The sequence below is a fragment of the Phalacrocorax carbo genome, chromosome 19, assembly GCF_963921805.1.
Source record: "Phalacrocorax carbo chromosome 19, bPhaCar2.1, whole genome shotgun sequence".
Classification (NCBI taxonomy): domain Eukaryota; kingdom Metazoa; phylum Chordata; class Aves; order Suliformes; family Phalacrocoracidae; genus Phalacrocorax; species Phalacrocorax carbo.
The window spans coordinates 6246066-6273009 of NC_087531.1; the positions used below are offsets into that span (position 1 = coordinate 6246066).

A 26944-nucleotide genomic window follows, 5' to 3' on the forward strand; every position below is an offset into this window, starting at 1 on the left:
ACATTTCTTACAGGACATGTCAGGAAGAGGGTTTTTTATTTACATTTTAATACTGTTCTTTTCAGAAACAAAACTGAAATTATTTCCTCCTGTTCTGAATGAAGACCACATTCAAAAACATTACGTTATCATAAGCAGGTAGAAAACGTACCTACACCTACTGTACTCTAGCTGTATAAATGTCACTGCAAGGGATTAGAGACCACAACCTTAAACTCCGACTTTTAGGTAACTCTGCCTGCAGGTAAATCTAAATTGAACTGCGTATCTGAAACAGGAGGTAAGCCAGGTAGCAGTAACGATTAATACTGATAGGGTCTTCAAAGAAGAGTTTCATTTGAGATACAACCCAGCCTAAGCATTTGCCAATCTGGTTCTCTAGCCTACCTGAGGGAATGTTATTCAACATCTTTTTCATTGCGGAATTTAAGCAGCATGCTTAAAAATTCTGGTAAAGGACAAATCCTCACTCACCTCTGACTTGAAAGAGGTTTCATCCTCTGAATTTGACTCCTCCGTTTCCACAGGCTTTTTGATCTCCTTGGCCTCACTTTCAGATTTTACCTTTTCCACTTTGGCATTCATCTTCTCCTTGGTTTGCTTCTTCTCTGGGTATGAGGAAGATGAGGTTCTGGGAGATGTCCCTAGGATATTCTTTATCCCTTTGGAGCTACTCTTTTTTTGTTTTTTGGCACTAGGCTTTGGTGACTCCACATTGGAGGGCCTCTTGCTGGAAGACTTTAACTCCGGCTGTGGCCCACCCTTTGGAGAAGTGTTCTCCAGTTTGGTCTCCTTCACGGCCAGTTTTGGTTCCTTGAAAGCAGCTTTTGGAGGTGCCTTCTCCTCCTTAGGCAATTTGTTCTCAGTTGGTTTTCTGGAGGAGTCCTTCAAGGGCTTGTTTTGTTCTCTTTCAAGGTCTTTGGAGGAGTTTTTACTCTCAGAGTCTTTTCTTGGCCTCTCTCTGTGCTCCTTGGTTACTTTGTGTGGCTTAGATGCCTTGCTACTTTCCTTGTTTGCATCCTAAAATTCAGCAACAGAAACATGCAAGCCAGGTATCAAATAGAAGCTCTGCACAGGATTAGGAAACATTCTCATAAATCATGCTGAAGCATTTCTTTCGTGTAGACATCCACCCACAGGTGCCTGCCATACTTACCTACCTCCAAGGTAGACATCTAGATTTCTCTAAAGCTGATTGACAGGAACTGACAGTAGGCGCTTAAACATCTACATTAGGACAGGATGGAACATGTTTCAAAATGCCTGTTCCTTTCCATGATCTATAAAAGGAGGTCTGTAAACATCTATAGATGTTTAGTTCAGATTTAATCTGCAGGGTTAACATGCCAGATAAGAGGAAACTCACTCTAGCTGAGTTACACACAGTTATGTTTCACAATACATTTCAGGGAAAAAAAACCCAGCAACTAAAGAGATTTCCTTTAAGGTTAAATCACATGCATGGCAAACTCCAGTTATGTTTGCAGCCTAGCCCCCAACTCACCACATCAACCACACCGCAACTTGGCAAACATACTTAACGTCCCCACAACTGTAAGAGACTCAGTCTTCAATATCAGCATTTTATCACCTTTAATACGAGCTTTAAGACAACAATCATCAGGACCTGGCTTATCCTACGAGTCAGGTACACATGAAGGCAAAGCAGTGCTTCCCTTTGCGAATTCTAGAAGTGTTTTGAGTTCACATTTAAGTGGGTCTTGTGGGAAGACACTGGAGTATGAGCTGGACACGCCGAGGCGCAAACACACATGCACCTCTGAGGGCAAGATGGAGGACAAGAAGCAGGAGACTACTGTCTCTTCAGCTACTGGCAATTTTCACCAGAGCTTGGGTCAGAGCTCTTTATTTCTTTTCTATCATCTTCTCTGTTTTCTAACGCTTAATTCCTGACCAAAATTAAATCAGCTACTAACAGATAAGTCATCTTTATTCTGTTTCATAACATTGACATCAGAAGACATGACCAAAGTGCCAGAAGTGTTTAGAGCCCTGAACAAAATGGGCATCAGAATCAAATTACACCATGAAATGAATTACTGTTAATATTTGTGACCATTCAGGCTGAAGTGGATGTAATCTGCTTCAAAACATGCTGCCTGTGGATTGGTTCTCTTATGTAGAATTACACAAAAGTGAAAAGAAGGAACCTAAGCTTCTTCTGAAGTCTCAAGAACTAGATACTGCCAGATGCAACAGTAAATCTTGAAATCACTAGTTTGACCAAGAGAAGCATGTTTTATGTTCTTTATACCACTACCCTAAGGAGCCCTCATGACAGAGGAAGCACGGACTCTCTACTCAGCCTTGCTGCTAAGAGATGCAATGTGTACAGCTTTACATGACAGTAAAAGATCCACATAATTCATCCTCAGCATCAAGGATACAAGCCAGAACAATCAACGAGGACTTCATTCAACTTCATCTGCTATAGCAGATCAGGAGGAAGATATGGCTCACCAAAAAATGCCAGTCTTGGACATTTAATTTTCTTTTCAGAATTTCCCTGGAGAGAAGTCTAGCAAATCATAAAAAGGCCTCCTAAATTATTTTAAGTTCCAGACCATTAGCTAGTGAACTACAGAGTACAAGGAAGACATTTTCAGAATTAGAAGTAGCCAGAAACAGCTGCTAAACAAGCTCTTCGCAGCACGTCCTGAAAGACTTCTTCACCTCAGGATGACACAAGAGCACGCTTCACTGACCTTTGACCCATGGGATGGTTTGGTCTTCTTGGGATCGGAGAAGGCAGAGAGCGGAATTGTTGGTAACATCGGATAGTCGGGACTCGGCCTTGAAACAGTTTCTGCTCCTTCTGGCATTACCATCACCTAGTAATAAAGAAGAAGAATTATATATGAGTAACGTTGCATGGACTATTAACACATGATTATGTTAAGTCACTTGCTCAATTAACACATCATTATTCATCTTTTGAATGTTTTTTCCCCTTTCTTAAAGGCCATAAAAAGATATTGTCTGGGTAATGCTCAGTTTCAAGGCAGCTCCTCAAATACAGCACATTAAAACCACAAAAAAAAAAAAAAAAGAAAGGCAACATGCAATATCAGGTATCTTTCCCAAGGGGAAGTCCAATATTCTGAGCACAAGCAGGCAATAAAGCTCTGGACAAGAACTGTGTGTTCTGCTGCAAATGCTCTTATTCTGCAAAAGGGTAGCAAGGTAAATCTGGAAGGAATGAGCAAGATTCATCAATTTAGGGGAAGCTGAATTCACTCAAGCAGGCCTTGGGTCTCTCCCTCGACAAGATATTAACACCAAGCACTGAGCTCCAGGAAACACTTTCCTTCTTATCTCCCCTATACTCTGCCAGAATAATCCTGTCAAAAATTTCCACTAGATGAACAGCATCAAAAGTGCTTCACAGATGAAACACCTCCACACATAAAGAATACAATAATGTACTATGAAAATCCTAGAAAGCAAAACGATGTTCTAGCTATCTGATGGCTGAAACAAGCACTCTCCTCTTTGTGCCCAGTACGGAAAAGCACTAGCACACTGAGGGAGATCTGGACAGATCGGCTTGGAATACTTGCCACTCTTGAGACTGATTATTGACAAGCTTCCCCACAGCTTTTTTTACTTTTTTAATTTTTCAGGCTAGAAACATGTTTTTTCAGAAGAAAATTTTGCCAGCAATTAACACCATCTTGAATAAAGTCCTTGAACAGAACAGAATTCTACATTACTGTACATGGGGGTGTCTCAGAATACAGTCTTGACATTCCCTGTCTGGTTAAAAACTTTGTGCACTGTGGGGCTTGCCCTAATTTGCCTAGATCTTGTAGTTATCAGTTCTTTAGTCTATCACTGCATATTACTTTCCCAGAAGTAAGAGTTCATCCACTGTAGCAACCCATATCTCATTGTGCCTTCAAGAGCATATCTATTTTTTTCCTCCCACACCCATTTTCACTCTCCATTCTAATGCTTTTCCTTGCTGTTTTATTATCTAAGCCACAACCAGCCGACCTCAGGTTTAGAGGACATTTATTGACCAGGAAGCGCTAAGTATTAAGCTTTCCTGTGGCAAAAATGAGTAAGGAAGACACTGGAAGCCTCTCCCTTTTATTGAGCTTTTCTGTACTGATACAGCTCACGACACTAGGAAGGTCACAGATAACTAACTGCCTGATGGACAGCGTGCAACATCCACGGAAGATCTCCATTTCCAAAGGGGTTTTAGTGCTTTGATATTAATGGTCATGTTTAAAATGAAAATGAAGTACCACCAATCACACAAGCAATGGTTTAGTTCTGCTTCAAGTGCTGCAGTCATATAACCAGGAGTAAAAATTGGCTGGGTCATTCTTTAGATGAGCGTAGAAAACTGTAGCCTGCTGGGCTGCAGCTAAAAAGAAACCTCAGAGCCAAACGAGATCACTACACATTTTAGAACCTCTTCAGATCTCCAGTCCCTCTGGCACTTACCCCTCCGGCCCTAATGAGTTTGCGTCTGAATTCCTTGGTGGGGTTGTTGAAAGTCAGTTTCTCACAACGAAGGTGGTTCACAGGTGGATTTCCCTCCAAATTTAAGAACAGGTCATACGTGAAACAAACCTTTTTTGGCTCCTCCTAAAAACAAGAAAGACTTTGGGAAAACGGAAGAAGTTTGGCAAGCAGAGGATTCAAACAGTCACTCCTGGAAATCCCAAATAAACCTGAGTAAGTGTCGCATTTAGAGAGTTTTTCATCATAAGGTCAGAGAGCTTAGAAATTAGAACTATTTGTGCCTGAAGTTAACATACTGTTCATCTGAAACTCATGCGCGGCTTTCCACTGCGGAAGAAACGCACGGACAAGGATACTGACTGACAATCGTCTGTTTAAAGCCTCTCAAGTCATCCTAGGAAAGCAGATTCACAAGCTTTATCCACTCTGCTGTTTTCACTGAAATTCATATCTCCTTTGGGAAGCAACTGAACTAGAAGTATCAATATTAAGAAAAGCATAATCTTTTATTTAGAGAAGGAACAACTTCTGAACTCACAGGATCTCTGTGGGTACTGAGAAAAGATTAAATGCAATGGTAAAAGGATGGCTTGTTTTGTAAAATCCTTTTCAATATGCATATTGCAGGGGCTGAATGGGAAGATAGCCTAGGCTTTTGAACTTTCCAAGGGCACTTTCACTGAAGAAATCCGGAGTTTGTATGCATGTTGGGGATCATCTGCGCCTCACTGGTTTTGTTCCACCTGCCGCAGAAGCACAGCAAGCTCGCTGTATTTGCGGTACAGAATGGAAGAAATCTCTTCCTGTTTTTCGCTCAAAATTGCAAATATTGTGTAGTACTTGTGCGTTACAAATATTGATACGACATTTCCTGGTTTTATCTTGTATTCTGCATTTCAAGATGAAAACTCAAAATGTGGCAAAAGAGACCCTCCTGCAAACCACACAGAGCCTCACAGTACATTCAGTATTTACATGAATGCATCCCACATGCCTCATTCAATGTGCAACATCAAGCAGCTGCACAGCAGCCTTTTCCACAATTCATATCCAGCAGCTTGATTTCCTGGTGTAGCTGCATTGTTGTATGGGAACAGACACTGCAGGCTTCCAGCCCAAGCCATTAGATTTGCTGAAAATAGGTTGAAGCGTCAAACAGCTTCAGACCACACTGATTCCTCATGTTTGCTTGGTGGATACAATGTCGCCGAAGAAGCCATTTCTTGTACAAACTATACCTCTAATAATAAAAAGTGTGGTGGCCACACCTGGTTCACACCAAAATCAGGACCCTAAGCCTGCCTGGGGGCCAAGGTCTTGGATCCTGACTCCCCAAACAGGGCAAGGCAGACATCTAAGCAGACACACACAATAGAAGAGTCTCACATCAACAAGCAAGAACATGGTACCAACACGAGGGTCTTCAGACACTCTTTTGGAAAAGCCCTGAAGAATCCACACACACTTGAAAGGGTTCAAGGTCTACTGAAACAGATGAATAGGAAGAAAAACGCTTGCAAAATACACTGCATTGTCATTTTCCTCTTCTGCTACGACCCTTCTCATTAACTGGATCATTAGTGAGCTCTGCATGTGTGTGCTTACACTGGAGTTCAAACAGCAGCTGTAGTGGGTCCCTCCAAGTCTAATAAACTCAAATGAAGGATGAATAGAAATCCAAATGTGGCCTAAAAACAGTTTCTAAAATGCTTTTCCTAGTTTACGACACAGGATAAATTGATCTTGGATATATTAGCAAAAGCAGGCTTTAGTCAAAAGCTGTTACAGCATCGCATTATCAGAGCTCTGCTTTGTCATTTGCCTGTTTGCTTTCAGAGCAGGAGAGGAGCAGCAGATTAACTTCCCTTTTATCTTAGGTATCTCATTTTTTATATAGACTCTTTTGAAACACTCTCTCTCATCAGAGACCCTCCCCAAATATTTATCATACCTCTGTTGACGAGCTTCCACTTTTTCTAAAATTAAGACAATTTTTCAATGTGATTTTTCTCCAACTCAGAGATCACAACCACCCTGGGAACCAAGCCCTCACCAAGTACCGTGATAATTAAAATACCCTTTGTACCATCCCAGGCCATCAGAAATCCCCCCCCCCGCTCTCCCCCCCCCCAAGTGAATAGTTAAGATTACAGCACTCCTAAAAGGAGTGCAAAAGTCTCAAAGCAAAAAGCTGCAAATAAACGTTCTTTCCTTTACTGCCCTCACTGACAGCTAATGATTACAGCTCAAGACACTCCAAAGCTTAACCCATCCGGTCCTCCCTAAAAGGTTCTTCCCTCCAAACAACCATCAAGGGGCAACGGGGAGGGGGGAAGAAGGGGGAAGAAAAAAAAAAAGAATGCCAAGGAAAATCTCTGTCAGTTGACCTGGACCTACACATCCTCTAACTTTAAATGGAAAGCCACACTGAATCCACAGTGCCACACTTCAAAGCCTTTCTAAATAGCACGTTGGGATCCACACATCCCGCTGCCTGGAGTTGCAGCAGAGCGTAGGCACTTTTTCACCTACGAACTCGGGTCCAGGCAATCTGTTGTCATACTGCAACACCACTTTCCGTACTCCTGCTCGAGTAACAACTATACAGGCAAGCCAGGCTTAGCTCTTAGATGATTCCACCTTCTGATATTCAACCCTTGCTGTCAACAAGTAAAACTGAAAAGGGGAAATACTTGCTTTCTGTGGATATTTTGTTGCTCTCTGAGACCATAAGCTTTTCTAAAGGGCCTTACTTTCAAGAAAGGCTTTAGAAAGGATGGATCACATCCATTTCTAACTGGTAGATATTGTGGTTATTCAGATTAAAATTCCGTGGTCAGTTTGGACACGAAATGGTTATGCTGGTATGGCACCTCTGAGCAAGCCACCTTAGAACCTCAGTTCATATCTGCCCCTTAAATCTCAGGATGCCAGAGAAGTAAACTAGAAGCGAGCAACACAAAGCTAGGGCCAAGTCTCATTTGCACCGCTGTGAATTCCCCTCCACCCAGTGAATCCCCCTACTCCACCTCCAAAGCCAAGTACGTTACGCTTTATCTTTACTGTTTTCCAGCTTCCTGTCTGCCACTGCACTGGTACGAACGCTGCAGTTGCTTTATTTTTTCTTGCGAGTTCTGAAGTAACGGGTTAAAGTTCTTTTGGCATTTTTCGTAAGAAGAGGAATTTTTCAAAGTCTTTTGTTAAAATTTCCTTGTCCTGTTTTTAAGGCACGGTGTGCCCTTTGCCACTTAAACACAAATCAAAAGAATTTCACTGGTAGCGTGCACATAAAGCTCATAAAACACTTTCAGAAAGCCATAAAACAAAATTATCTACAAAAATCTAGCACACCAAGGAAGCAGACTCATGGTTATTCAATAACATGTAACACTACTTCCCTTCTGCTGTAGATCCAGCCTGACAGAGTCATTTATCCGTAACTGGTTCATAACATCTGTATAAGTGAAACCCCCTTTCTAGGCCTGCACAACCCATCTGACTAGTCTTCCACCCCGCTTAGAGACAGGACATTTAAAACTGAATAGCCCAATATTCATTTTTTGAAGCAAGCAGCCTTACCTTACACAAGTCCATGAAACACCCTTATCTTTTCTGAGATTCTATAGGGTTAAATAAAATAACAGAGAACAGCATTTTGGAACTCTCCCCCACGTGAGGCCTATTCCTTTGTTTGAAAATTAGGAGAATATACTCACTGCTCAAAGACAAGCATTTAATAATCTACTAGCTCTTACAAACGTGTACGATACGATGCCGGCATGCCTAGTGAAGCTCCTGGGTTCAACAAGGCTTCCTTGCCAGGCACTGCAACCTCTTCAGCATATGGAGATGCCCATAAACGTGCCACACTGAATGGCTACCGAAACACACAGGGCCCGGGTGTTTTGGCCAGGAAAAGAGTGTGCTCAGATAGAAGAATGGGTAAACTGAGAATATGTATTAATTTATGACAGAAAATGGTAAAAAAAAGATTTAGCACTCAGCAGCAGCACAAAAGAAAACGCTGCAGGTTTGGTAAGTAAGACAATATAGAACAGCCCTAAAAACGTGAGCAACAAATGCTTCCACTCAAAGGCTACACAAAACGACAAGTTTTGCTCCTCCTTCCACAACTTTCAGCCACACTGAATAAATACTAACAGGTTCAATCCACTCCTTTCCTCAAACCTGTGCAGACCCTGCCCCAATTACACTGCAATTTAAGTAAAATCAAATGTCTCACAACACGCGGGCCCGGCAGCAACCCTCCTGAGGAGCATTTCAGAAGGCAGCACCTTCCTGATGGTGCAGCCCTGACCCACGGTTTAACTCATCTCCAGTTCCACCTCCCCCACCATATGTGCAACCCCCGTACACTGTCTCCACTGAGTTCCTACTTGGAAACACAAATAATTTTTCCCTTCAACATTTTTCTTTGTATTTTATATCACACACCTATAAATATTGCAGAAGGGGTAAAATATGCATGTTTTTATTTTGAACCTAACTGGAAAAATCAAATGGATTTCTCTGCTTTCTTTGCTTATCTCCCTTTTCACTAATAGGAAAAGCCCAAGTTACATGGACCCATTATGTAAATACTGGAAGTCTTTTATCTCTAGCACTGAAATGGGGAGGTAGTATCTTTGAAGACACTTTAATACAACATCTTACCCATGTTGCATTAACATCAGCTGCCTCATATCAGAATAGCATGAAAGTATACTAGACCTTTAGCTTTTGTCGGGAGAGGAGGGGGATTGATCTAATTTGATTAGGATGCAAAAAACGTAACGGGATGAATACCAAAGTCATACCTGTATTACAACATATGCCGCTATAAGAGATGTATTTGGAGACAACAATGAGGCCATGAAAAAAGCCTCAAGATTGTTGAAAGTGAGCGGGGGAGAGAGAAGGGGAAGAGCAGCAGAAAAACAGCAACACATTTATTGTACCCAGTTTGTATTGATTCAGGCACCAGAAGCCACTAACAGCAGCCCTCATTATAGGAAGGAACACAAAGGATTTAAAAACAAAAAATAGCATGCTAACATTTTCAGCCCAACAATCCCAAATGATCCACTATCATTAGTCAACCGTGCTTTCAAAATCTTTATCATTCAACCTGCTGAGACCCTGCCATTTGCTTTTCAGGCTCAGTTACAGAGGCAAAGGCTCTAGCAGGCCGCCAGTACCAAACGAGGCTGCCAGGCCCTGCATAGACCACCGCAGCTCTCTCGAAAGCTCAGGTATAGTGACTGGCCAGGTTCACAGCAATATTCAAAATACCTATTCTGTAATTCAAATGGTGAGACTGAGAAAGCACCCACTTATTGAGGAACTGAATTACAGCACAGGAAGGACAAACACATGCCAACAAGGCGTAACGGTGTTCATAGAGCATCAGAACAGGCTCTTGCAGCTTTTTTAATTCTCTGCTGACACTTCCCTGTCTGACAAAAAGGCACCGAAAGCTCCAGCGGGGCCAAGAGCACTGACTCTACTACTCTGAACAGGCAACAATAACAAAAAGAGAGTACTCCAACACAAAGAGTTAATGGGCAGTTTTATGCAAAGTTACCTAAAAAAACCCAAACCCTAATGAAGTTCATTAAAACCATTCTTAAGTCATTCTTAGTAAAACTGTTCCTTCATAGTGAACAGGCCCATGTTTCTTTAGCCAAAGCAAAGAGGACACTGGCTCCGACAACCACTATTTATCATCCCAGTAACAAATTAGAACAGAGAAAGGAAATGACTAAGAAAGAAGGTTTAAACTGTGGGGAAAAAAAATCAGCCAACCATGGCAAAGATCAACCTCCACAGATTAGTTCACTCCCTCTTTAAGTCCTTTCTCTTCTCACCTTTACAAAGCTAAACATGCATCGATAAACAAATCCCAAAGCCTTTACAACTCTTGTTTCAACTGAGAGGACACACATCAACAAAAACATGCTAAAATGTAGGGAGCATATGGCCAGGAAGACCCACCCCTGGCTCCTCCTGCCCAGCCACCTATGAAACAGCATTTGCTGTTTCTGTCAATCCCAGAATCAACCCACAACATCTACTTGAAAAGAGTTATTCAAGGATGAGTCCCAAATGCTGTAATCAATTCAGGCAAATTCAGAACAATATATGCTCTACACACAACAGCTGATCCCTGCCAGTGTCAACAGGTTTACAGAGATCAGAGCGAACATATGGTCTCAAAGTAGTAAAGACTTATTTATTTGGTGCTTTAATGTCATATTCTTTAACGCAGGAGAAAACAGACTGTATTGTAAGCCTTTGCTGTTCCTCCTCTTTCCCCATCTTTTAAATTTCTACTATATCCCACTCTTTGCATTTCTATCTTTGCAGAAGTATTTACCTCTCACATTTCTTTGACTCCGCTTACTGAAAATAATCATAGCTCTTAATATTTCAAGATGGAATTATCACCAGGCCATAGAGGTCAGAGGAGCCAAATCCATCACATCATCACGCAGCTTCTGAGCTTCCAGCAATCACAAGTACCATGCTTAACTTCCAAATGTGCAGAGAATATAACATTTGCTGACATAAGGATGGAAAAATTACTTTTAAGCAGTAAAAGCACATTTCAAACAACTCCAGTATTGCTCATGTATTTCAAGTTCATGGTTGAACCTGGGAACATGGCTCTGTTCAGACGACGTGCTGGAGAACGGAAGCTATCATGCTTTCCCTCAACCACCGCTTGCCTCCATTTAATAACAGGAGGTGCTGTCTGAAATTCCTTAATTAATCGATTCGTGAATCAGCTTAAAAGTGAGAAAAAAACCTCTCCATAATGCATGCATCTAAAAAAGAGGGTAACAATCAGTATTTTGAAGATCTGTAGTTCTGAAAACAAATATGCAACTAAACCTGTTTCCCTATTTATTTTTCATCTTTCTGAAGACCAACACACCAAAAACAAACCGCCTTCTCCTGAATTAACTGCCACTTCCATTGTTTCCACTAAGAAGAGACCACCTATTTCCCTTATTTATAAAACCCGTCCTACCCCTAATGCTAGAAAGAACAACCATGCAGTCACATGTTTATAGAAACAATGAGAAGTGATGACCCGGTGGGTGTGAAACCAAGTTATATTCAGAAAAACTGCCAGTTCCATGTTCTGTAGGAGCAAACTAATATAAGGGACAGCGAGAAAGCAAGCGTACCAACGCAGACAGCGGTCACTGCAAACAAGAGCACCTACAAAAAGAAACAGGAGAGGCAGAAATGAGAGGGAAAGATCTGAGGACTTGTGAAAGAGAAAGCCACCGGAGACCTGCAGGGAAAAGGCAAGTGTGAGAAAAGACTGGATGAAGAAAGGAAGGAAGAATAAAAGGTAAGAGTAGAGACAAAACACAGTTCACCCACTACAGTCATTCGCAATTCCCCTTACAAGAAATCAGCACGGAGAAGTGGACATTTTTTGGGTCAGGAATAGAAAGGTAGATTTTGAACGTGAATTAAGCCAGCATGCAGTCCAGATGAACTGTTTCCTGATTTCCATCCAAAACCTCAGAAAAGCCACCAGAATTCAAACTACTTTTAAGCTTCTGAGGGTTTTTTTTCTGCCTTCAAGTTGTAATTTTCAGTGTTTGCCAAAAAAGCTGCTTCTATCAACAACTTTCATCCCCTGCCCTCTAACCGCCATCTCTCTTTGCACCCCTCTGGCTTACCCCACCCACCCAAAAGAAAGTCGCAGGCAAAACACTCCCAGGTTGAGAAGATGAGTCTTCTTGTGGTTCAGTCTCATTAGTTGGCTTATTACTCGGACTCATAAAGCAGGGTAACAGCAATGCGGTAGGCCAAAAAACCCAAACTAAAACGTTAATTATTCACAAATGCCACCACCGGGAGAGTACAACGTGCTGGGCTGGGGTGAGAAGGAAATGACACACAGGTACGTTTGCAGGAGGCACAATGGAAAGGACACTAGGAAGCAAAATAGAAGGACGTTGTTACATGTGTCTGCTGTCTCCAAAACCTGGGCTGATGGCTTGGGCCTGGAGGGCTGAGGGGGGTAGGGGTGTGAGCGTACATTATCATGATGTGGCTTACTGGTCAAATTTTAGTTTACCTGGATTCCCCCTTATGGATAATACACAACACTTTATTTAGTAATCAAACCCAGAAAGATTCGGTATTCATGTTTAACAAAAAAATTTAACTGAAGCTGAGCTAACATGAACGTAAGTGCCCAAATGCCTATTTTCATAACCTTCAAGTCATGTAGCATGTGACCTCTGTGGTAAGACGTAAAGCAAGCAATAAATCCCAAATATTAACTTTCATATATTTGTTGGCAGTGCATCTTAAGATTTAAAATATTTAGTGTTTTCTTTTTGGAAGAGTACAGAATCAGGACAACAATATTTCTAACACAGCTGTATATATCTGTCCTATCTATGCAAATCATTGTCTTGGGCCTATACAAATTTTATACCTGTACAGTTAATTTAATAAGATTGCAAATAAAAATCTTATTTTTTTTTTTAATATCTTGCCAGTCAACACAGTATTTACAAATGTTTATAAAATTAGTGCTTGTGCTGGATGTGGCTGAGAAGGGGTTAATTCTCCTCACTGTGGGGGGGCGGCTGCCTTTCCAGCTTCCCGCGCTCTGCCGCGTGGCGGGGGGGGGGGGGGGGGGGGGGGGGGGGCTGGGGCCATGGTGGGGGCAGCTGACACGTAGGGTTTGTGTTTCCGCGGTTCGTTCCCCCTCTCCCCTCCCTTCCCCCCTCCCCCGGGGCTTTGCGCCTCTCGTTGTTCTCCTTTACATTGCATTTCTACTGTTGTTTCTTTTAATTTTAATTATTAAACTGTTCTTATCCCAACCCACGAGCGTTACCCTTCTGATTCTCTCCCCCATCTACCGGTGGGGAGTGAGCGAGCGGCTGTGTGGGGCTGAGCTGCCGCTAAACCACGACAGTCTTTTTGGTGCCCAACGTGGGGCTCAAGGGTTGGAGATAACAACAGCTGCTGGTCACAGCACCATGTTGTCCTTTTTGCAGTTGGTGTTAAAGATTGGTGTTGGTTTGTTGACTCTGCTGTGTTCTGCTGTGATTAGTAACGTTTTGCCTATGAGATTGGTTATACAAACACTCATTTCCAGCTTTATCTGGTATTTGGGGTTTTTGCTGAAACCGTTACTGTACTTTGGATACCACCTTGTTGAGGCAATTAGCAATTATACCTCCTCCTCGGAGAGATTTTATATGGAGGAAATACAGAATAGTACCTTTGCAACTTTGTTCTATGATGTCTCTGCCTCTATTACAACAACCTTTTTGTATCTTGAACATCCTTGGGTGGTTAAGGTGCACTTATTGTTAGTTTTTGGACATGTTGTTTTGGTTTTGACTAAGCAACTTAAGAATATCACCCAGAAATCTGCCCCGAGGCTTGATAGTGACGAGTGCAGGGCATGTGGGATAGCATGGGCAAATACCTAGGGCAGTGGGCACCCCCAGTGTTTGGAGTTTCACCCCCGAACAAGTGCAGAATCCTAAAAAACTAGTAGAATATTTGGAGAAAGTGTGTTGTTACGCTGGGAACTCCAGAGAGACACAGATCACTGCAACATGCTGGGGCCTGGCCCATGCATACCGAGCCCTGCTCAACAGTATTCAGTGCCCCCAGGGGGAAGAGAAGGTCTCTGGATTGAAATGCAAAGTGACTGGCACTGTAGTCACTCCAGCCCTGACAACAGGCACTGCTGCCACTCAAACCCCCACAACAAGTACCGGAGCTGGCTCAGAAAATAAACCCGTACCAGTATCAGTTGCCCCCATACACAAGATGAAATATTGGAAGCGGACGTCAACTCTTTTAGAACGGGATGATGAAAAAGCAGGGCCATCGCGGGGAGAGGAGGAAGAAGTCATAAATGAAATGGAGACCACTCGATCCCTGTCCTTGAGTGAGTTGTGAGATATGCGAAAAGATTATAGCCCTCCTTCAGGTGAGCACATTGTCACCTGGCTGCTCCGATGCTGGGATAATGGGGCCAGTAGCCTGGAACTAGAGGGAAAAGAAGCCAAACAACTGGGATCCCTTTCTGGGGAAGGGGGCGTTGACAAAGCAATTGGAAGAAAACCACAAGCCCTCAGCCTCTGGAGGCGACTCCTGTCTGGAGTGAAGGAAAGGTATCCCTTTAAAGAAGATGTTACATATCGCCCAGGAAAATGGACAACCATGGAGAAAGGCATCCAGTATCTAAGGGAATTAGCTGTGCTTGAGGTGATTTATGGTGACCTGGACGATCAATGGTCATCCAAAGATCCAGATGAAGCCGAGTGCACACGACCCATGTGGCGGAAGTTTGTACGGAGCGCGCCATCTTCGCATGCAAACTCATTGGCAGTGATGTCCTGGAAAGGTGACGAGACACCAACGGTGGCGGAGGTGATTGATAGACTCCGGGATTATGACACAAATATCTCTTCCTCGCTCGTCTCTGTTGTGGAGAAACTATCCCAAGAGGTCCAGCAACTCAAAGAAGATGTGTCCTGCTCCCCACCTCGACAGGGCAGTGTCTCAGCTGTTAGGAATAAGCATTCTTTGGCTCAAAGGTGGGGATACACACCACGGGCCACCCTATGGTTCTACCTGCGTGACCACGGAGAGGACATGAGGAGGTGGGATGGCAAGCCTACCTCGACCCTACAGGCACGAGTACATGAACTGCAAGGAAGAACAGTCACTCAGGGGAGGCTCTTCCAGGAAAGCTGCTGCTCCAGTTTCCAGTTAGCAAGTCCCCAGACAGAGGAGTAGAAGCGCAGATTTTATTTCTAAGTGTAATAGAGGGACTCCTGATTCACATTTACAGGAAGTGAGTTGTGACTGCCATGATCAGGACTAGAGGGGCCCTGCCTCCAGCCGGGTGGAGGAAAGGGATAACTGGGCTTACTGGACTGTGTGGATCCGATGGCCTGGCACGTCCGACCCACAGGAGTATAAAGCTTTAGTGGACACCGGTGCACAGTGCACCTTAATGCCATCAAACTATATAGGGGCAGAACCCATCAGCATTGCTGGAGTGACAGGGGGATCCCAAGAGCTAACTGTATTGGAGGCCGAAGTGAGCCTAACCAGGAATGAGTGGCAAAAGCACCCCATTGTGACTGGCCCCGAGGCTCCGTGCATCCTTGGCATAGACTACCTCAGGAGAGGGTATTTCAAGGACCCTAAAGGTTACAAGTGGGCTTTTGGTGTAGCTGCCTTGGAGACGGAGGAAACTAAACAGCTGTCTACCTTGCCCGGTCTCTCGAAGGACCCTTCTGTTGTGGGGTTGCTGAGGGTCAAAGAACAACAGGTGGCAATCACCACCACAACAGTGCACCGGCGGCAATATCGCACCAACAGAGACTCTCTGATCCCCATCCATGAACTCATTCACCAACTGAGGAGCCAAGGAGTCATCAGTAAGACCCACTCACCCTTTAACAGTCCCATATGGCCAGTGCGGAAGTCTAATGGAGAGTGGAGACTAACAGTAGACTATCGTGGCCTGAATGAAGTCACTCCACCGTTGAGTGCTGCTGTGCCAGACGTGCTAGAACTTCAATACGAACTGGAGTCCAAGGCAGCCAAGCGGTATGCCACAACTGATATTGCTAATGCATTCTTCTCAGTCCCTCTGGCAGCAGAGTGCAGGCCACAGTTTGCTTTCACATGGAGGGGCGTCCAGTACACCTGGAATCGACTGCCCCAGGGGTGGAAACACAGTCCTACCATTTGCCATGGACTGATTCAGACTGTACTGGAACAGGGAGAAGCTCCCAAACACCTTCAGTACATTGATGACATCATCGTGTGGGGCAACACAGCGGGAGAAGTTTTTGAGAAAGGAGAGAAAATAGTCCAAATCCTTCTGAAGGCTGGTTTTGCCATAAAACAAAGCAAGGTTGTGCTGGATTTGGCTGAGAAGGGGTTAATTCTCCTCACCGTGGGGGGGCGGCTACCTTTCCAGCTTCCTGTGCTCTGCCGCGGGGCGGGGGCTGGGAGGGGCGGGGCCATGGTGGGGGCAGCTGACCCCGACTGGCCAATGGCAGGTTCATTCCATACCATGTGACACCATGACCTGTATATGAAGGTGGAGTAGTTCTCGGCTCGGGAGCGGAGCGGCGCAGCGTCGGGTCGGTGGGCGGCTGCGGCGCATGTGGTTTGTTTCGGCAGTTCGTTCCCCCTCTCCCCTCCCTTCCCCCCTCCCCTGGGGCTTTGCGCCTCTCGTTGGTCTCCTTTACATTGCATTTCTGTTGTTGTTTCTTTTCATTTTAATTATTAAACTGTTCTTATCCCAACCCACGAGCGTTACCCTTCTGATTCTCTCCCCCATCTACCGGTGGGGAGTGAGCGAGCAACTGTGTGGGGTTGAGCTGCCGGCTAAACCAAGACAAAGGTGAAGGGACCCGCACAAGAGATCCAGTTCTTCGGAATCAAATGGCAAGATGGACATCGTCAGATCCCAATGGATGTGATCAACAAAATAGCAGCCATGTCTCCACCAACTAGCAAAAAGGAAACACAAGCTTTCTTGGGCATTGTGGGTTTTTGGAGAATGCATATTCCCAATTACAGTCTGATCGTAAGCCCTCTCTATCAAGTGACCCGGAAGAAGAATGATTTCAAATGGGGCCCTGAGCAATGACAAGCCTTTGAACAGATTAAACGAGAAATAGTTCATGCAGTAGCTCTTGGGCCAGTCCGGGCAGGACAAGATGTAAAACGTGCTCTACACCGCAGCCGGGGAGAATGGCCCTACCTGGAGCCTCTGGCAGAAAGCACATGGGGAGACCCGAGGTCGACCCCTAGGGTTTTGGAGTCGGGGATACAGAGGGTCCGAAGCCCGCTCTACTCCAACTGAAAAAGAGATATTGGCAGCATATGAAGGGGTCCGAGCTGCTTCAGAAGTGGTTGGTACTGAGGCACAGTTGCTCCTGGCACCCCGACTGCCAGTGCTGGGCTGGATGTTCAAAGGAAACGTCCCCTCTACACACCATGCAACTGATGCTACGTGGAGTAAATGGGTTGCACTGATCACCCAGCGGGCTCGAGTAGGAAACCCCAGTCGCCCAGGAATCTTGGAAGTGATTATGGACTGGCCAGAAGGCCAAGATTTTGGATTATCACCAGAGGAGGAGGTGACACGTGCTGAAGAAGCCCCACTCTATACCAAACTGTCAGAAGATGAAAAGCAATATGCCCTGTTCACTGATGGGTCCTGTCGCCTTGTGGGAAAGCACCGGACATGGAAGGCGGCTGTATGGAGTCCTACACGACAAGTCGCAGAAACTGCTGAAGGAGAAGGTGAATCGAGCCAGTTTGCAGAGGTAAAGGCCATCCAGCTGGCCTTAGACATCGCTGAACGGGAAGAGTGGCCAGTGCTCTGTCTCTATACTGACTCCTGGATGGTGGCAAATGCCCTGTGGGGCTGGCTGCAGCAGTGGAAGCAAAGCAACTGGCAGCGCAGAGGCAAACCCATCTGGGCTGTCACACTGTGGCAAGATATTGCTGCCCGGGTAGAGAACCTGGTTGTAAAGGTACGGCATGTGGATGCTCACGTCCCCAAGAGTCGGGCCACTGAAGAACATCGGAACAACCAGCAGGTAGGTCAGGCTGCCAAGATTGAAGTGGCTGAGGTGGATCTGGACTGGCAGCATAAGGGTGAACTATTTCTAGCTCGATGGGCCCATGACACCTCAGGCCATCAAGGGAGAGATGCAACATACAGGTGGGCTCGTGATCGAGGGGTGGACTTGACCATGGATGTTATTGCACAGGCTATCCACGAATGTGACACATGCGCTGCAATCAAGCAAGCGAAGCGGGTAAAGCCTCTGTGGTATGGGGGACGATGGCTGAAATATAAATATGGGGAGGCCTGGCAGATTGACTATATCACACTCCCACAAACCCGCCAAGGCAAGCGCCATGTGCTTACAAGGGTAGAAGCAACCACCGGCTGGCTGGAAACATATCCTGTCCCCCACGCCACTGCCTGGAACACTATCCTGGGTCTCGAAAAACAAGTCCTGTGGCGACATGGCACCCCAGAGAGAATTGAGTCAGACAACGGGACTCATTTCCAAAATAGCCTCATAGACACCTGGGCCAAAGAGCACGGCATTGAGTGGGTGTATCACATCCCCTATCACGCACCAGCCTCTGGGAAAATTGAACAGTACAATGGACTGTTAAAAACTACACTGAGAGCAACGGGGGGTGGGACATTCAAGCACTGGGATACACATTTAGCAAAAGCCACCTGGTTAGTCAACACGAGGGGATCTGCCAGGCGAGCTGGCCCTGCCCAGTCAGAATCCTTACGTACTGTGGAAGGGGATAGAGTCCCTGTAGTGCACACAAAAAGTATGCTGGGCAAAACAGTCTGGGTTCTTCCTGCCTCCGGCAAAGGCAATCCCATTCGTGGGATGGCTTTTGCTCGAGGACCTGGGTGCACTTGGTGGGTGATGCGGGAGGATGGAGAAATCCGATGTGTGCCTCAAGGGAATTTGATTTTGGGCGAAACCAGCCAATGAACTGAATGGCACAATGCGAACTGCTATATAACATTGTGTGTCACCTCTGTGTTGTATCAATGATATCAGAGTACGAGCCTCCCAACCCATGGAAGACAGACTGTGAAACAAGCCGTGCAGCAGTGATGGAACGATGACTGACTCGGTATGCAGCGACCCAACGCCACACACACCACCTCTCCCACCCTGAAAGACTGATACGGCAGATGGAGCCCAGAGCCATGGACTGGGTGAACTCAATGGACATTTTTATGGACGTTTTACAGTGAAGGTCCGTGAACTAAGGGAATGATGTCTGTGTGTTATGTTAAAGGATGGGAAGGGGAGGGGTGGTGGTTGGTACAGTTGTATTGCATCGTATGGGACCTGGGCATGGTGTAAATGGTATGGAATAAGGGGTGGGGAATGTGCTGGTTTTGGCTGAGAAGGGGTTAATTCTCCTCACCGCGGGGGGCGGCTGCCTTTCCAGCTTCCCGTGCTCTGCCGTGGGGTGGGGGGCTGGGAGGGGCGGGGCCGTGGTGGGGGCAGCTGACCCCAACTGGCCAATGGCAGGTTCATTCCATACCATGTGACACAATGACCAGTGTATGAAGGTGGAGCAGTTCTCGGCTCGGGAGCGGAGCGGCGCAGCGTCAGGTCGGTGAGCGGCTGCGGCGCGTGCGGTTTGTTTCGGCGGTTCATTCCCCTCTCCCCTCCCTTCCCCCCTCCCCTGGGGCTTTGCGCCTCTCGTTGGTCTCCTTTACATTGCATTTCTGTTGTTGTTTCTTTTCATTTTAATGATTAAACTGTTCTTATCCCAACCCACGAGCGTTACCCTTCTGATTCTCTCCCCCATCTACCGGTGGGGGGAGTGATTAAGTGACTGTGTGGGGCTGAGCTGCCGTCTAAACCACGACAGTGCTTTGTTTATTTACTTCCCTATTTGCATAAAATACTTTAAACTGCTTTAATATTATCCAAGCTAGAGAAGCTTGTTACAAGCAGTACAATCTCAGTTCACAATCTCTAGGACCATCACACTGTCCTGATATTACCTTTCTATACAATTCCATTTCTGCTAAAAGCTTTCTTTTGAAGTCTGGCAGGAACTTCCAACTCCCAGTTAAATTCTATTTATTAGACTAAAAAACACACATAAAACAGTCACATAATTTAGAGTCTCTTTGTCAGGCAGTTTCAGGCTCTGGAACAGCTCAAAACAATTAGAAGACCAGAAATCAGATTCTACCTTATTTTTGAAGTATACTTCAATGGGCATAATGAAGCCTGCGTAGCCAGACTCCTCCACTTTGTAAGGGGGCTCCTTGCACACTGAAAAGAGAACAGACAAATGTTAACTTTGAATATAATGCAACTTAATCTGAGCCCAAAAGGAGTTGCAGGATGAGAAATGGGCCTCTGACAACTCAGCACATTTAAAATCCTGACCTTTGTGGAAAAAAAACCCCCACAAAACCAAAAACCCAAAATAAGATGGTGGTCATGGGCTTAGTTAAGAACATGAAAATCTGTTCTTAGCTCCTCCCATGGAAAGGAAACAAAACACTTCATGCCAGAGTCTCCATGAGATTCTTCCCCCCTCTTTTGCATTGAGATACAATTACACTTCTGTGCTGTTCCACAACAATGCAAACCACCAGTTAGAGCTGTCCTGCAATAAAAGGAAGACCCAGAAGGTGGGAATTTGAGGAGTACAGAAAGGTAAAATGTACTTTCATGCCAATATTTATTAATCAAAACACTATACCGTGTGAGCAGATTTTTTTCCCTTGAAACGCTCTCCTGCAACACTCAACCTTCATAATTACATAACAGCCACACTACAAACTGCTTAGTCCAAACCTCCTAACAAACCTGAAGGGCAGGTAAGCACTGCTATTTCTCTCACACACAAGGAAACAGAGAAAGGTTAAACAGTTTGCCACTAAGGTCACAGCGCTGCCTACTGCAGAAACATCGATTACAAAAGTTAATAGCTTCTAAAGAATTAATATATGTGCTCTCTGCCTCAGTTCCCCCATCCCACTACCTGTTGCGCCTTCATGCTACTGAAGCCTTCCTGTCACCTACCGCTGCATTTCAGTCGGTGACGGCCGACTCGAAGGATTCTAGGGTCATTTATTTGGCCACGACACAGCTACACATAACAGCTGCCAGAAGAAACAAGAGACCAACACAGATATTCTCCCTTTCAGGAACCGGATGCACTTGCATATAATTTATGCGCTACAATATATGTAAATAAAGTCAATTAAGTAATTAGAGGAATTCAGCACAAATCTTTGTACTTTCTCTAAAGAATTCCAAGTAATTAATATGATTAGGTAACTACCTCAAACCTAAAAAGCACACAAATTATCTTCCTTTAATGTAGATATATTATCCCCAGCTCTAAGCACTTCTACCATCATTACAGTGCTAGAAAGGAGGAGTCAATATTCAGCTGCGAAAAAAGAGCACATCTAAAAATAATAAAAATCTCTAGACTTGCTTTAACTTGAATTTCATATAAGAACCCTATCATTTAGGAGAAAAAGCCCCAAACCAGAGAACAGTGCCAATATGGCAGCAGGAATCTTAAAACTATCTGCCAAGCAGCCTTTGTTCCTTTGCCACTCTATTCTAGCGAATTAAAATTACACAAGCAATCTGCTGGCAGCACAAGCCTACCTTCACCAGTAGATTTTGCTCCAAGTAAGAGCAAGCCATCTGAAGAAACCCTTCAAACAAATCTAGAAATAGTAGGAATCTGTCATACCGTTTAGGTACAACCCAGACACGCTTTGGTCAAAAGCAAGCTGGCATTATGAGCAAGCTTAAGAAAACATGCAAAACCTGGAGATTGGAAAAAACATATCTCTTTCAAGGTAGAGGATATGGCAACTGACTGAGCAAAGACCATGTACCATCCCAACGCAGTTGTTTGTAATAAAGTAATCACACCAGATGACAAGAATCATAGCACAGCAGATTGTAACTTTTATTCTATAAATTAGCTTTCAGCTCAGTACTGCACTTGCTTATCATACATCAACTTTACTACATCGGTTTGAAGGAGATATTATTAACATACAGACTAGATTCACATCTTTACAAGCTGAACACCTTTGAGTTACTTTCCACTGCGGACCGTCACAAATTACCAATGCAGCAGGTAATCCCAGGACATCCTGTGTGACCAGCAGTCTTCCGAAGAAATATTTCAAAGAATGCACATTAGGAATTAATTGACAGAGTAATTACTCTTAGGCAGCCAGCATTCCTTGTAGCACTACATAACAATAATGCTGCAGACAGTTACACAATCGTAAGCAGATCTAAGTCCATGCCGCTGCCAAAAAGGGCAATTCCTGCTCCTCCACCTAAACCATGCATTCCTGCTGCCCTGTGCCAAGAATAAGGTTCATGTTGCCACACAGTCAGAAAGAGCAATGAACAGATCCAGCACAAAATAACACCACCATCTGTATGTTCTCCTCAACCTTGCTGACTGCACAGTGCTTGCACACATACATGCGGCTGGAACATACAGCCAGTGGCAAAGAGACCGCTGTCCCTTTGGCTGATTTCTGCCTGCGTAAATGCTACCCAAATTTGCACATGAGACTAGAAACCACAAGAATCCTGATGGCTACTTAATGACCTATGTAAAAGCCAACATACTCCAGTATGTATACAAGCCCAGTATTTGAGCATCTCTCACCAGTTGCATGCTTCCAGCTTGTGTTGGGGAATATTAACAAATCAAACCCATCTCTCCCGCTTTGTAACATGAATTATCTTCTGCTGTCACTAAGTGTCTTGAGAACCCGCATGTACTAATGTTTAAATAAGAGGAGAAAGCATCTCACCTCCAGCCCTTTTGTCAGAAGAAAGGTCCCATTTTCCCTGACCTTCCTCAAACAAAGCCAGTAAAGGTTAAAGCTGAAGCACACACAATGTCCATTTTGCTCCTCTTTAAGGAGATATTTCACAGAGAAGTGACAGTCCAAGACAACCTTGACTTGCACAATGTTCTTTCATACAGAGAAGACCTAATAACGCATCTTCAAAAATACACTCACCTCGCTTGGGTTTTGGGAAGCTCTCATGTAGCCGAAAGACCACCCTTTCCACAAAATGCTGGATGTCACACTGCTCTGGGCCACGGACAAACACCATCCAGTCATGAGTAAACCCTTCGGTGGTGGGCTTTTTCCGCAGTTGGGCTCGGTGCCCCAGCTCCAGTTTTACTTGAACCGTGCACTGTTTTAGGATAGAGGTAAGACTATAAGCAAAATGAAACAGCTTACACGTTATGCATAACACTGAGCCCCACAGACAGAAGATGCTAGATCACCGCAGGGGAGGAATACAACAGCCTCCAGAGAGGTTAGACTAATTCTGAAAACTACAGTACTATCAACAGAAAAGGTATCATAAAAATAGCTCCTAGCACCATCTCATACCTATTTTCTTCCTAATATTAGCATCGCAGAGAAAACAGCTTTAGGAGAGGGATGGGTTTATCTGCCTCACTTAACGAAATTGTCATCAAAGTCCTAATTGAGGAATCTTTATTTCTAGAAAGCATCAGAGACAAAACTTGATGTTCACAGCTTACAGAATTCACAGCACTGACAGAAAACCAGTCTTAAACCAGGAAAAATGAGATCGTGAATTGGTGGTTTATGAGATTCTCTGGAATATGTAATCCATTAGAATACAGCTATGATGCTTCTCACATTCGGCTGTGATGTTTCTTGTATTGTTTTGAATATATTTTATAAACACACTTTCAGAGACCAAGCCTAACATATAACACACCTGCACAATATCCAACATTAAAGTGACCCAATTCAGATTTGCACTCCTGATTCCTGCTTTAACCACAGGATAATGGGGAAGGTATATTCAGTGTCTCACCCAAATCACAAAAATCCCATTAAATGTCTTAAAAACCAGATAAAATAATTGTAAAGATCCGAATATTGCAGACTTCCCAATCAGAAGAAAGCAAATGAATTAAAGATAACAGAGAAAAGGCAAACATGATTCAGACACAAGTAAAAGTGAGCAAATCTTAGGGCAAGATTTGTAGAGACAAGAATTAACACCTAAGGTATCCAACTACTTCCTAATTTTGTGCATATACACTGTACAAACTAGAGCAGCAGCACAGCTGTCTCAAACTAAACCCAACAAAATCCAGTTTCAGTGACCAGAAGATTATAAAAAAGGGGCAGTTTTTAGTCCTTGCCTTCACCTAAGACTTGAAAATAAGCATCTTGTTCCTTCTAGCAGTTCTCAGTTAACATTGGGAGAGGGAACATTATTTGCCATCACCTGTATTACAGGTGGACACAGACCCAAATGCAGGGCATGATGTTAGACAATGAATATAGGAAGAACAAGCTTCCCAAGCTCTAGACGAATGTTTAGGAAAAGTATTATCCTCATTTTCCCACTGAGGAACTGCAACAAGGACTAAGACCACGATTAATGCTCAAAAAATATTTTGATATATCTAATGTGACATTTTATGGGAAAGAGATTTTCAGAGCATGGTTAATACCTTCTGAAAAAGCGTAAGTCACCCGATCTCAGTATTCTTTTCTTTGTAAAAAGATCACATGGGAGGTCTACAGAGTACCAGGCTTCAAAGCTCGACCTCCCAAATCGCAGTCCTGTTCTAATTTCAACTATAAGCCTTAACACACTCTTCCAGGCAGTTATCTTGACAGCAAAATACCTTCAGCTGCCATCCAACACATCAATTCTACAACTCAGGGACACACTCATCTAATTAATTGCTTCACTACACCATTTCTGTAGGTTACCTTCCTCTGCAAGTTCTCTTGGCAGGCCATTTTTTTTTTTCCCCATTCTGCAGTTTAGGGCTTATCTACACTGGCTCCATCTCGTTCCTGTGCTAAAAATGAAGCTAGATGGCCGTCTGTTCTTTCATAGCATATTAAGGAATAAGAGAAAAGGCAAGGTGCGTTCCACTCAAAGTGCAGCAATCTCTCCTGCAGTGGAAGAGCATTACATGGAGGCAGTCTGCCTAACTCCCAAACTCACAGAGGAGAATGCTTGTGGGCCTGCTTTATCTGGGATACTTCCCAGAGCGTTCACATCAGCGGATCCAGTCTGTTCAACAGCTTCACATTATTGATTCCATAATTACCCTTTAAATTGTACTACTGCTGCCAGTTACTACTCCTCTCCAGAGAAGTGCAAGTGACTGTCAGTCTACAGAATTTGCCTTTCTAGCTAAAACGGCTGAGAAATTTTAGCTGAGAAACAGATGGGACTATGTGGAAGAGAACAAAATTAAACATAAAAGAGAACTGCTTAACTGAAAGTTGTGCTTGCTATACTCCTCACATATCAGTCCAATTAACAATCGCTATGAATTAAGCCCGAAGTTGAAACACATTTGAAAATAAGATCTTCTAACATAAACATCCAAAGTTGCTCCGCTGAAAATGGAGGGATTTTCTTCCAAGGGTGTCTCTCAACAAAGGGAAATCAGGATCCTATTCAAACAATTTGTAGTAATACAAAGGAGACTGCTTTTCAAGTTCTCAATAAACATTCTGAAGGCTGCTCTGGTTTTTTCGTTTGATGTGCTAATTGCCTGAAAGCCATAACCAGTTTCCATTCGCTCTCCTCCGGGTGGTTATTCAGAGGATAGCGGGGCTCACCTCCGGAGCCTCGTAGGTAACCTGTTAGCAGCCCGCACGCTCTCGGACACAAAAGGCCCGAGCCAGCCTGCTCCGGATCACCTCAGGTAAACTTCCAGCATCCATCCCCGCCTGCCGCAGCGGCCCGGCGCTAACGGCCGCCCCCCCGCAGCGGCGAGAACTCTCTCGGTGCCGTTAACCCTTGGCACCGCGGCTGGTTGCGGGGGGGGGAGCAACGCCGGCACCACCCCGCCCTCCCCGTAAATAAGCCCAGGCAGGAATTTGCGGGAAATGCTGCTGCCACCCCCCGCCGCGGACAAGGCTACAGCGCGGCCGCCCGGGAGGGGCGAGGGCTGAACACCCCACCCCCCAAAAAAACCCGGGGTGTAGGGAGGAGGTGTGCCTCCTCAAAAGGGGGGATACCCCCCAACTCCACCAGGGGGATCAAAACCCCCCCCAGGGCGGGTGGGGGCCCGCCCGGTGCAGTCCCCCCTCCCCCGGTGCAGGGGTACCCAGGCCCACCCCCCACCAAACGCACGAAGGCATACCCCGCTCCCGGGGCGGTGCCGAAGGGCCCCACCCCCCCGGCAGCGCAGCGCGGCGGGGCCGGCGCCGCCGCTCCCCTCACCTGATTGTCCATGGCTGGGCGCAGCGCCGCGGGCCCCGCTCGATCGCTCCCGCCGCGGCGGTTTCGCTGGCCGGTCAGCGGGGGAGGGTGTGTGTGTGTCTCTTCCCCCCCTCTACGAGCGCAGCCGCTCTCCTGCCGCCGCCGCCGCCGCTCCCCCTCCCCCTCCTCCTCCTCCTCCTCCTCCTCCCCCCCCCCCCGCCCCCTCCTCCTCTCCCCCGCCCCCTCCTCCTCCTCCTCTCCCCCCCCCTTCCTCCTCCTCCTCCTCTCTCCCCCCCCTCCTCTCTCCCCCCCCCTCCTCCTCCTCCTCTCTCCCCCCCCTCCTCCTCCTCCTCTCTCCCCCCCCCCCTCCTCCTCCTCCTCTCTCCCCCCCCCTCCTCCTCCTCCTCTCTCCCCCCCCCTCCTCCTCCTCCTCTCTCCCCCCCCCTCCTCCTCCTCCTCTCTCCCCCCCCTCCTCCTCCTCCTCTCTCCCCCCCCTCCTCCTCCTCCTCTCTCCCCCCCCTCCTCCTCCTCCTCTCTCCCCCCCCCTCCTCCTCCTCCTCTCTCCCCCCCCCCTCCTCCTCCTCTCTCCCCCTCTCTCCCCCCCCCCCCCC

At 45.5% G+C, this 26944-nt stretch overlaps 1 protein-coding gene across 2 annotated transcripts in view; it reads right to left on the reverse strand.

Annotated features, from left to right (window-relative positions):
• MLLT1 (MLLT1 super elongation complex subunit) overlaps nt 1–26496 on the reverse strand; it is a 39115-nt gene extending 12619 nt beyond the window's left edge. Inside the window, exons 1-6 of one of the 2 annotated variants that reach the window (XM_064469401.1) lie at nt 26355–26496; nt 23126–23306; nt 20290–20372; nt 4477–4620; nt 2727–2852; nt 475–1020 (exon numbers count right to left, since the gene is read on the reverse strand). In XM_064469401.1, the coding sequence (XP_064325471.1) occupies nt 475–1020; nt 2727–2852; nt 4477–4620; nt 20290–20372; nt 23126–23306; nt 26355–26366 (1092 nt within the window). In that variant the 5' untranslated portion in view covers nt 26367–26496. Of the gene's footprint in view, nt 1–473; nt 1021–2726; nt 2853–4476; nt 4621–20289; nt 20373–23125; nt 23307–26354 lie in introns of both variants that reach the window. The other variant, XM_064469400.1, reaches the window with a different exon arrangement.
• Nucleotides 26497–26944: the final 448 nt, after the last annotated feature.